This window comes from Lutra lutra, chromosome 9 (assembly GCF_902655055.1).
Source record: "Lutra lutra chromosome 9, mLutLut1.2, whole genome shotgun sequence".
NCBI classification, from domain to species: Eukaryota; Metazoa; Chordata; class Mammalia; order Carnivora; family Mustelidae; genus Lutra; species Lutra lutra.
Window position 1 is genome coordinate 128808195 of NC_062286.1, and position 12180 is coordinate 128820374.

At 38.1% G+C, this 12180-nt stretch overlaps 1 protein-coding gene across 1 annotated transcript in view; it reads left to right on the forward strand.

Annotated features, from left to right (window-relative positions):
* Positions 1-12180, forward strand: part of STK4 (serine/threonine kinase 4) — a 95324-nt gene that overhangs the window by 16365 nt on the left and 66779 nt on the right. The window contains exons 5-7 of the mRNA XM_047745281.1: positions 4108-4272; positions 8068-8235; positions 9975-10112. Of these exons, the coding sequence (XP_047601237.1) occupies positions 4108-4272; positions 8068-8235; positions 9975-10112 (471 nt within the window). The remainder of the gene's footprint in view (positions 1-4107; positions 4273-8067; positions 8236-9974; positions 10113-12180) is intronic.

Below are 12180 nucleotides of genomic sequence, written 5' to 3' on the forward strand. Positions count from 1 at the left end.
GGAGCTATGACTTCTAAAAGACATTCTAGGTAGAGCAACAAGCAGTGCAAGGATCCTGGGGCTAGAACAGTTTGGCACAAAGAAGGCCACTGTGAGTAGAGGGGAGAGGTGAGAGGACCTATAGGAGATGAGGTGAGACAGGGGAGCAGGCCTGGATTCTGTTGGTATTGTTGGCCATGGTAATGAGTTTGCCTTTTATTCTGACTAGAATAGGAAGCCACTGCCACGTTCTAAGCATGTCAGGAGACATTTGATGATGTACAATTTAGAAGATAAACTGTGGTTTCTGTGATAAACTGTGGCTTCTGTGTGGACTGTGAATGGATAAAAGTAGAAGCTAGAGACATCTTAGCCTTTAGTTTTTTTTTGTTTGTTTGTTTTAATGAGAAAAACAGGAATAATACCTATGTTAAATATTTGTAGAATTGTGAAAATTAATTTAAATATGGGAAAGTACTTTGTACTTTGTGAGGCACTCTAGGAATTTAAGGTGAGAATATTTTAAAACTCAGTTCTATCCTCAAAAAAATTAAAAATAGAACTATCCTAGGATCTAGTAATCACACTACTGGGTATTTTCCCAAAGAATACAAAAGCTGATTCTAAGGGATATATGCATGCCCGTGTTTATTGTAGCATTATTCACAGTAGCCAGATTCTGGAAGCAGCCCAAGTGTCTATTGGTAGGTGGATGGATAAAGAACATGTGGGGTGTGTGTGTGTGTGTGTGTGTGTTTATAAATATTATTCAGCCATAAAAAAGAATGAAATCTTGTCATTTGCAACAACATGAATGAATCTAAAGAGTATAATGCTAAGCAAAATAAGCCAGAGAAAGACAAATATCATATGCTTTCATTCGCATGTGGAGTTTGAGAAACAAAGCAAATGAACAAAGGGAAAAAAAAGAGACAAACCAAAAAAACAGACTCTTAACTGTAGGGAGCAAACAGATGGTTACCAGAGGGGAGATGGTTGGGGGATGGGTGAAATAGGGGCTGGGGTTTCAGAGTACGCTTATGGTGAGCACTGAGTAATATACCCAATTGTTGAGTCACTGAAACTAATAGAATGCTCTATGTTAACTATACTGGAATTAAAATAATAATAATTTAAAAATAAGAAAACTCAGTTGTAACTTTTGGGTTATCTATATGACTATATCCTTTTCTTAATTTACATTATTCAGAGTTAGTATGCTTTTCTAATCAAATAGCAAGTTCTTTAGCTAGGAATTATATCTTACCATAATTTATATTTAAAGAAGTCCCAAAGCTTGAATAATTTATTGAATTAAAAATTGGGCTCCAGGGGCATCTGGGTGGCTCAGTTGGTTGAGTCCAACTCTTAATCTCAGCTCAAGTCTTGCTCTCAGGCCCCAGTGAGTTCAAGTCCCGCATTGTGCTCTGTGTTGGGCATGGAGCCCACTTAAAAAAACAAAACAAAACAAAAAAAAATTGGGTTCCAGGCCTTCTTATGTGCAGCATTAAGTTACTTTGTTTCAGGTATCTTGAAGCAATCCAAAACTAATTTTAATGGTGCATTTCATGTTTTAATATTAGTTTATTGTATTTATCTACTTTTTAGCTATCAAGTGCTGGTCTTTAATTATTACACATTATTTTGTAAAATGTCTTAATTCTGTCTCATCCAGCATGATAGTCACTAGCTACATGTGGTTACTGAGGACTTTAAATGTGGCTAGTCTGAATTGAGTTGTGCTATAAGTATAAAATACCAGATTTTGAAGAATTATTACAAGAAGGAAAAAAAACTTTACATTTTTTATATATTGATCACATGTTGAAATGATAATATATTGGATAAATATGGTTAAAATATATTATCAAAATTAATTTGGGGGTGCCTGGCTGGCTCAGTTGGAGGAGTGTACAACTCTTGATCTTGGGATCATGAGTTCGAGCCCCACGTTGGGTATGGAGATTACTAAAAAAAAAATAACGTAAATAAATTTTGCTTTTTTTAAAAAATGTGGCTCCTAGAAAATTGAAAGTTCTGTTTGTGGCTCACATTATATTTCTATGGGCAGTGCTCCCTTAACTGATTAGCTTAATTGGTTAGAATAAGGCGTCAGTAAGTCAGTCACATGAACGTTGTTCTCTTAGGCCACAGAAGGTACCCACACTCCAGCTTGCAACCTTGCCAGTAGTGTTTGCTTGGCCTGCAGTGAGAGTGCTGTCATTTGTAAGCACAAATTACTTGTGCTTCAACTTCATTTTCTGTAAAATGGTGATGATAATAGTATTTATTTCATGTGATTTTTGTAAGGATTTAATGAGATGACAAAAATAGTGCCTACCATAGAATAAATGCTTAATAATTAGCTCTCTTTAATTTTATTAGCAGAGTGTCTGGCTCATAATTGATGCTTATTAACTATTATATTGATTGTTAGCATGGTAGTTATTAAGCCATGTGCATTCTTATACTCCTTATATCATTTGATTTTCATGACCTTCTTGAAGAAAGCTGGTAGTCCTGTTTTATTGGTCCTATTTATTGAGAAACTGAGACCAAGAGAAGTTCAACGTAGGTCCCACAGCTAGAACGTAGAGCCAAGGGTAAAACTAGGTCTTTCTAATCCCCGATCCCTTGTTTTTTTGCACCACAGCATGCTCTCTTCTAAATGTGAATTGTTTGTCAGAAGGGAGGCTGAGAGTTAGTTGATGGATTGCATTTGTTTTCTCACTGGAGTCGTGTCTGCAGGAAATCAGCATGGGCTGAGCACGTATTCTGTCGATCAGCAGTCTTGTTTTCACTTATTCATCATCATTCAACAAACATTTTTTTGGGACCTGCTACGTGTCAGGTGGCTTTTTGGGGGCTAGGGATACAATAGTAAACAAGTCAAAGACATTTTATTTTTTATTTATTTTTAATAAGTTTGAAGATTTATGTATTTATCCGAGAGAAAGAGAATGCGCGCATGCTTGTGCGCCTGTGTGGGGAGGGGCAGAGGGAGAGAATCTTCAAGCAGACCCCCCCCCGCCGACCATGGAGCCTGACATGGAGCTTGATCTAATGATCCTGAGATCATGACCCAAGCTGAAACCAAGAGTTGGATGTCCTTACCCAACTTAGCCACCCAGATGCCCCCAAAGACATTTTTAAAATGGGGCTTATGTTCATAATAGGGAAGGTAACACATAATAGGTGTACAAACATCATATAATATGTCAGATGGGGATAATACTGCATGTACCAATAAGATAGCTTAAGGGTAGAGAATGGTCTAGGAATGGAAGGAACTGGGGAAGGCCTCTCTGACTTTCTGGATGAAGACCATTGTAGACAGAGAGTACATGAGGTGAAAAGGCCCAGAAGTGCAAGTGTGCTTTGAGTGTTCGAGAAGCAGTAAGGAAGGCTATGAGGCTGAAACAGAATGAGCAAGGTAGAAAGTGTAGAGGATGAAGGTAGCTGGGGACCAGATCATGTAAGACTCTGGTGAGGACTGGTTTTCATTTTGAGCGGCTTAGGAAGCCGTTGATTGGAGGGTTTTGAGCAGCTCTGGCTTGCGTTTTCAAAGGTTGATTATGGCAGGCTGCCACGTGGGAAATACACTGCCCAGGGTCAAGGGCAAAAGCAGCGAGACCAATTAGGAATTTATTAGAATAGTTCAGGCAGGACATGCTGGTGGCTTGAACTAGGGTGAATAATGATTACAGAGGACGTATTTGGATATATTTTGAAGTTAGGGAAGAGTCAGGGATGACTTCAAGGTGTTTGGCCAGGGCAACTGAAACTGCCTTGCCCTGAGGGAGAAGACTGTGGGAAGAACAGAGTTGGTGGGGTGGGGTGGTGGTAGAAGTACAGAATTTGATTTTGACGTGTTCTGCTGATGATGCTTGTTAGGTTTGCAGCTGGAGATGCTGTGTAGGCAGGTACGTGAATCTAATGTTTGGGGAGAGATGGGACAGGACATGTAACTTTGGAAGGGGTAATGGAGTGGTGGTATAAGCTGTCAAATGCTGCCACAGGTTGAAGACCTTACATTCTAGGAAGGGAGCTTGGATCTGATTTTTTTCCCTTTATTGAATGTAAAATGCTATAAGCTGATGGAATTTTAATCTTTCATTCTTTTTTTAGTTAACAGAAGATGAGATAGCTACAATATTACAATCAACGCTTAAGGGACTGGAATACCTTCATTTTATGAGAAAAATACACCGAGATATCAAGGCAGGAAATATTTTGCTAAATACAGAAGGACATGCAAAACTTGCAGATTTTGGGGTAGCAGGTCAACTTACAGTAAGTAAAAATGTTACTTTTCTTGATAACTTTCTGTCTAGAGAAGGAATTCCTTTCATTTAGTCATTTTTTCTTTTTCAATAAAATACTCAATTTCATTATATTTGTAAAAAGGTAATGGAAGGTACCACTAAGTTACAAAAGAGCTCCTGGGTTATTTTAGATCTTTTCCTGGGGTTTAGGTCCCATGGTTTAACTTTGGATAAAAATAAAAGCTAAAACAAGAATGACAGGGTAGAAGTTGAAATTCTATTCATCGTATTTGCAAAAGGAAGAAAAATTCAGTCCCAACTGCTTTTCTTGAATAAGACCTAACACCATCTCAACTGGGTAGCAGTTGGCAGTTACTTTACTAAAAACACTCCTCGTCCGGTTCCCGGATACAGTCTTTTGACTCTCCTCCTACCTCACCAGTGTATGGCAAAGACAAAAACCACGTTTTCAAAACAGGAAATACAGAATTACCTGATTTTGAAGAATACCTAAGTATGTATGACATATACGTAGAAACATAGAAACAGTTCTGGACAGATACATACTAAAATTCACAACAGCGATATGTATCTGTTTTCTTGGGTGGTAGTAAAAATACTTTTTGTTTGTTTAGGGCTGGTATTAGGTAGAATTTTTTGTTTGTTTTTTGGTTTTTGTTTTTAAATCTGCCTGGATTATGTTAGGGAGTTTAATAAAGTATTGCAATGGCACAAAAATTGCTTTGATGTTTAAAAAAGAAAATCAGAAATTTATTCCATTTTGTGATTACTGGGTCTTTCAAAAGATTTTGTTATTAACACATAAAGTGCTTTGAGGGAAAAATTTATGCTTCCAACTATAGTATATAAATGTATATAAATCCATTTTTGGGGTGCCTGTCTGGCTTAGTAGAGAGTGTGACCTTTGATCCCAAGGTTGTGAGTTCAAGTCCCACATTGGGTGCAGCCTACTTAAAATGAATAAATCAAATAATTAATTAAAAAAAAGAATGTACCCATTTTCCCTTATATTTGCCAATACCAAGTGAGCAATAAATTGTATTTTTTAAATCATTTTGAAACAATATTTTTACATTTGATTATTGGCCACTTGTAATTCTTCTTTTGTAACTTAACTGTTCATCTTAATTTTGCTAATTGTGTTGGACTTTTTAAAAAAATTACTTGCTGAAAAAGAGAAACCAAAGCTTAAAAAAATTATATGTTAAAATTGTTACTCCTTTGTTATGTATGTTGAAACATCTTTTTGTAGTTTGCTAGTTATCTTTTTACTTTGATTATGGTTTTCCTTTAAATGCCGAAGTTTCCAAATTCTATATATCCCATTTATATTATGGTTTCTGCCTTCACTGTCACCTATAAAAGTCCTTTTCTGCTCCAACATTGTATAACTGTTCATCTATACTTCCTTTAGTACTTTGTGGATTCGTTCTTTGTATTTAAATTTTCAACCTATTTGAACTTCCTTTGGTAGAAATGTAAGTTAGGAAATTAAGTATAGAATTTTGCAAATGACTAGCCAGATGCCCAGCACTTTTTTTGTCCTTTGCTTGTAATTTGGAATTACATTTTAATCATATCTTCAAGCTATGTGTGTGTGTGTGTGTGTGTGTGTGTGTGTGCGCGCACACACACACATAAATACACATACAATGCCATTGTCTTTTTCTGGATTTAATATTTTCCCATGTTATGCTCCTGCACCAATATAACTTTGTCATACAGATCAAGGTGGGTTAGTATCTACTCATTATTCTCAGTTTTCAAAAACTTTCTAGATATCTAAATACTCCTTTCGAAATAATGAGTATTTCAAGGATAAAATTCTTGAAAACAACTTTGAGTAGCCCCATTTGGAAACTGCAAATTTAAGTTTCGGAGCAAAGGAAATGACTAAGCGATTAAGTTAGTTCCTGTGCTAGTTTTTACATAGGACCAACTAAGTAAGATCAATTTAAAAATATTACCTATCATTTGCTCCTGACTGGCCTAGTCTAACTGAAGCCATAGGCATTTCAGAAGGAACAGGAGTGACGGCAAGTCCTGTTGCATATTTAGCTCTGTTTAAAATCCTCTTCCCAAAATACAAGAGCTCTAGAAAGGTTCTCTTTCTTTAAGGCCATACTGTTCTGGGGAAGTAGGCAAATAGTTATTTGCCTATGTGAGCTAGACTCCTACATTTTTCTCTAAGACCCAAACTAAGACTTTCTCTATGTTTACTTTCTATTTTATAGAATATATTCTATGATAAAAGAAAAATTATGTGTGTACATAGATGTATACAAATATGATTTTTCTTTTTTAAATTTTTGGATAGCACATTTACTGTATATTCATGTAACTCATCAGAGTGTTATAGGAGTATATGGGATGGAAAGTGAAAGTCCTTCGTGATTCCACCTTCTAGATACAACTGTTGTTAATAGTTCAGTGTGTATGGAGATTTTTCTTTTGCTATCCATGTAACAACAATACTTGTTATTATTGGTTGCTGTTTTGTCATATATACATAATATATATGACAATATAATTATATATAACTTTGCAACCTGATTTTCTCTTTATAATATGCCTTGTACATTTTTCCATGCCAGGAAAATGAATCTATCTCCTTTTTAAAAAAATATATGGTGGATGGGGCACTTGGGTGTTTCAGTTGGTCTGATTCCTGATTTCAGGTCAGGTCATGAGATCAGGGCTGTGGGATCAAGCCCCACATCAGGTCTCATGCTTAGCAGGGAGTCTGCTTGAGATTCTCCCTCTCCCTCTATCTCCCCCTCCGCCTCCCCCCACTTGCATGTACCCTCTCTCTCGAATATAAATAAATCTTTTTTTTTTTAAGATTATTTATTTATTTATTTATTTGACAGACAGAGATCACAAGTAGGCAGAGAGGAGGGCAGAGAGAGAGAGAGGAGGAAGCAGGCTCCCTGCTGAGCAGAAAGCCCGATGTGGGGCTCGATCCCAGGACCCTGGGATCATGACCTGAGCCGAAGGCAGAGGCTTTAACCCACTGAGCCACCCAGGCGCCCCTCGAATATAAATAAATCTTTAAAAAAAAAATTTGAGTGAGAGCACGTGTGTGAGTAGGGGTTGGGGGGATGGGGGGGGCAGAGGGAGAGGGAGAGAAACAGACTCTCTGCCTAGCGGGGAGCCGGACTTGGGGCTTGATCCCCAGGGCCTGAGATCATGACCTGAGCCAAAAATCAAGGGCTGGATGCTCAACTGACTAAGCCACCTAGGCAGCCCTAAATAAATCTTTAAAAAAATTACAGTGGATATTTAATTTACCCCTTTAGATGGTCATTTGAGTTGTTTCCTTTTTCTTTTTCTTGTCTCTACTACAGATATTTCTCCAATACCTGTGGATGTGTATTCGGGCACCTGCACATAAGATCCATTTCTAGAAAAAGATTTGGATCAAAGGATATGCACACTTAAAGTTTATAAATATTGCCAAATTGCCCACAAAAATTGTACCCATTTATACTCTAGTAACGTTATTCCAGTGCCTGACTTTCTGTGCTGTTATCAGCACTCGTTATTATTAACCTTTTAAGTTTTTGTCAACCTCATTTTAGTGTTTGTTATTTTTTGCAGGTTTTTTAATGTGTGTGTTTTAAGAATTGAGAATCTTTTATGTTTCCAGGTCATTTGAATTTCTTTTGTGACCTGCTCAGTTGTGCATTGAATGTGGTTTTTATATGTATCCCAAGTATAAGATGCTTCTTATTGTTGGAAAAGTCTCTTTTCCTCACTAGTTTTAATGCTTATTGTTGATCTCTACTTTTCTCTGTTTTAGGATACCATGGCCAAAAGAAACACAGTGATAGGAACACCATTTTGGATGGCTCCAGAAGTGATTCAGGAAATTGGATACAACTGTGTAGCGGACATCTGGTCATTGGGAATAACTGCCATAGAAATGGCTGAGGGAAAGCCGCCATATGCTGATATCCATCCAATGAGGGTAAGGAAACCAGTAGGGTGATTAGCTCTTGATTGTCATTAGAAAGCTGGTGACTTACTCGATTTAGGTACCAAACAGCAAATGAATTAATTGTATATGATTGGTAAGTGTCAGTCTAGACTCCTAGTTGTCGTCACTGATCAATTCAAGTGTGATCTACCACCTCCATGTCAGGGGTTGTGTGTTGATAGCCATCTGACAGGACACAGGGCACAGAAATGTTTGGTTTGGCTTGTGCAGTCTATATATTTTTAATAATTTAGGTGCTCACATTTTAACATAACATTAACTAGAGCTGGGCAGTGGTCCCCTCCTTTATACAGGGCACTGGCTTTCCATTTTATCAGTCTTCAAGATTCCCTAATCACCAGGTATCCCTTGTCACTTATCACAGTGTTTTCTGTACTGTTTTTCTCATACTAGTGTTAGGAGGAAAGCAAACTATTTTTTTGAACTCATGTCACTAACACCCAGCCCAATTTGTTTGTTATCTTTTTCTTGCCTTGCCCTCAGAGGTATTTACATGGGTAAGTTCTGCTTCATAGATTCCCTCGACTCCCCTCATCTGGAGGCTCTGTACTTTGCAGCCTCCCTGGATTTCCAGAATAGTAAGGGCCCTTTGGTCCAGTCTCCACTGAAGCTATCACCGTGACACCCTAAGGGGTTTGTAAGCTGTACCCACCCCAGACCTCTCATCACAGCACTGTTAAAAAGCCTCGGCCCTGGGGCGCCTGGGTGGCTCAGTGGGTTAAGCCGCTGCCTTCGGCTCAGGTCATGATCCCAGGTCCTGGGTTCAAGCCCCACATCGGGCTTTCTGCTCAGCGGGGAGCCTGCTTCCTCCTCTCTCTCTGCCTGCCTCTCTGCCTACTTGTGATTTCTCTCTGTCAAATAAATAAATAAAAAATCTTAAAAAAAAAAAAAAAAGCCTCGGCCCTGCCTTCCTCGGTGCCTGCATAGTCCTCCATACCTCCCAGCCCAGCTCCTCCGCTTTTATTAATTAGTTCTTCCATTAAAAGGCTTAACACTTTTAAAAAAGTATTTATGTGCTCAAAGATAAGGTCCCCTCTTTTGGGGGGCAGAAATGGGGAAGGGTGGGAGGATTTACTAGTAGATTTAAAGAATATAATTTAAGCTGCTTATTACAGAGTTGTTTTTTTTTAATTTGCCTCTTCTTTTATTGGACAGTAAATAATAGTTTTAATTTTTTGAAATAGAAGAATTTAACTGCATTGTGGTATTCTGGTTTTTGTTTTTGTTTTTTTTTTCAAATACGTTAAATTGCCTCGGCCTGGACATTAATGAATCTGTTGTGATTTGAGGGACTTTCTTGTTTATGATCTCCTCGTATTCACTGCTCACATCTAGTGGTGATGGTGACTTTTATGGGGAGGGAAATTTGACCACTGTGGGGCTGAGATGATCTTCAGGCTATCAGTGCTCTCAGGTCTTGCCTTTTCACTTTGAAGGCAGTGTACTGTGGTTAGCAAAAACCAAAATAAACTTGCTAGATACTGTGAGGTTGAGGGAACAAAAATACATATGAAAGAAGGAGAAAGAGAACTATAACAACTTCTCTAATTGTCATACTTTCTACTGTGAGACACAGACTTTTGTTGGCATTTGGGTGGGCTGATCAGTGGATAAGAAAATAATTTTTTTAAACTTCAGAGGTATCTCTGGTTGTATTTTCATTGGTGCATCACTTTTATTTTACCCCCCCACAAATTTTTTTTAACTAGGCGATCTTCATGATTCCCACCAACCCTCCCCCCACGTTTCGAAAGCCAGAACTGTGGTCTGATAACTTCATGGATTTTGTGAAGCAGTGTCTTGTAAAGAGTCCTGAGCAGAGAGCCACAGCCACTCAACTCCTACAGGTATGATTCTCCCCAGGATACTGCCTGTTTCATTCACATACTGGCCAAAAGATGCTGGCAACCCACCTGTAGGGAGACGGTAAAGAAGTAGAAGACATTTCCTGCCTCTAGGGAGCTTTGACTCTGAGTAGAAAAGAATGTTAAATCATTGAACAAGACAATAATGCAAGAAAATGGAGGGCTCTGTGGGATCAGAGATTGGGAACTGACTTTTAGTGAGCACCTGCTGTGTGCTGGGTGCCATTTAGTCATCGCAGACACCCTGGGAGGGATGGCTATTACTGCAGTTTTATAGGTGAAAAAATGGAAGCTTAGAAAGGTTAACTCATTTAGAGTCAATCAGCTGAGAAACAGCAGAGCAAAGACTAGAACCTAGGTCTTCTTGGTTTCAAAGCAGGAGCGCCCACAAGTCTATCCACTTCTGATGAGGAGTTGAGATTAGTGGTAGGTGCTCACCGCTGTCCTGGAGCAGGGAACCTCGGTTCGTGGGCCTGGAAGAATGGGAGGGGTTTGTAGGCGGTCTGCTCAGTGGTTAGGAGGTTGGATTCAGCAGTCACACTGCCCAGGTTTGAATCCTGGTCTCCTGTTTACTAACTTTGTGACCTTGGCAAATAATACAACCTCTCTGTTGTTTTAATTTTCTTATCTATAATTAGAGACCAAATACCCTCATATGTCGTGAAGATTAAATGATATAATAGTGTAACTTTCATAATGTTTCACACATATTAAAAGTAGTATGTTGTGGATTTGACAAGCATCTGTGGTTTGTTACTGGGCTAGGCCAATGGTTTTCAGCCATGTCAGACCCAGTGCCCCCCTTTTTAATAGTATGTATATTCGTAATACTCTCACTGCTGTTCTGGATTGAAATTCTTAGACAATAAAATCTGTTTATGGCCATAATTTAAAAAGAGTATAATGTGTATGACATAATGAAGGCATAAAGATTTATAATAAAGTGTGTGTCAGTATAGAGAGAGGGGCTCTAGCTTGACTCAACTTGCAGACATAATGAGGTAGTTATATACCTCTACCTAGAACCATAAATGAGTTTAGAGTTAAAAGCAGTAAGAACAGAAACCATTCCATTCAAGCAATACAGGACAGCAAATGGATGGACACTGGCATAGAAGTGATGTTAAATGATAACAGACCAGGCTTATTTGTATGTGATAAGAGGAGGGAAATGATCTTATAGATTTTCAAAGCAGAGAGAAGAGAGAACAAGGAAATACGATATTCTTGCAAATGAGCCTGGGTTGGTCTTATTTCTAAGTGTATTGACAGAGTCCTTTCCTGCCGGGAGGGGTTACTGATGAAGTTTTATGGAAAATAAATCTCTTTTGCAATCCCACCATGTGCTGAGGCATACTTCTAATCTCCTGAGTACTTAAGAGACCTTAGAGACCATATATCCTCTGGTGGGTGCTGGGGAATAGAGAACAGGTTGCAAAGAGAAACACTGCAGGGACAATGTCCGAATCAGTTGGGAAGACCCCAAAAGAAATTCCAGACGTAACTTCCCAACTGTGTGAATTTCTTATTGTACTACCAACACAAATAACAAAAATGTACAGTGGTATTAATATTAAAAAATTTAAGCATTTTTTGTATTCATTTACATTCCATTATTTTATTATTTATATATTTATTATTTATTTCATCATTCTACACTATCCCTGTGTTTCAAGTATCTTTGCTGAATGATATTCGGGTCTACATCTCTTATGTATTTGTGACCAGTTTTAGTATTTCTGCATTAACTACAATTTTGCACTAAAACCCTTTTTTTTACCTAAATTTGTAGTTGGCAATGCTAGGTAGCACATTGTATAGGAAGAATAAGCAGGGTGAGTAAATTATTCGGTGCTATTTAAACAATATCTTTATGACATTTAAGTCTTACCCTCTAAAATCATCTCTTATATTACTGGACTTTTCGCTTATCTCTTGAAAAAAATTTGGAGTTTTATGTACTGAAGCGTATCTATACTCTGCGATATTTGAAAGATGCGTAGAATGTGCCACAGTTCACTGTCGTGTGGGACCGTTCCACACCTTGAAG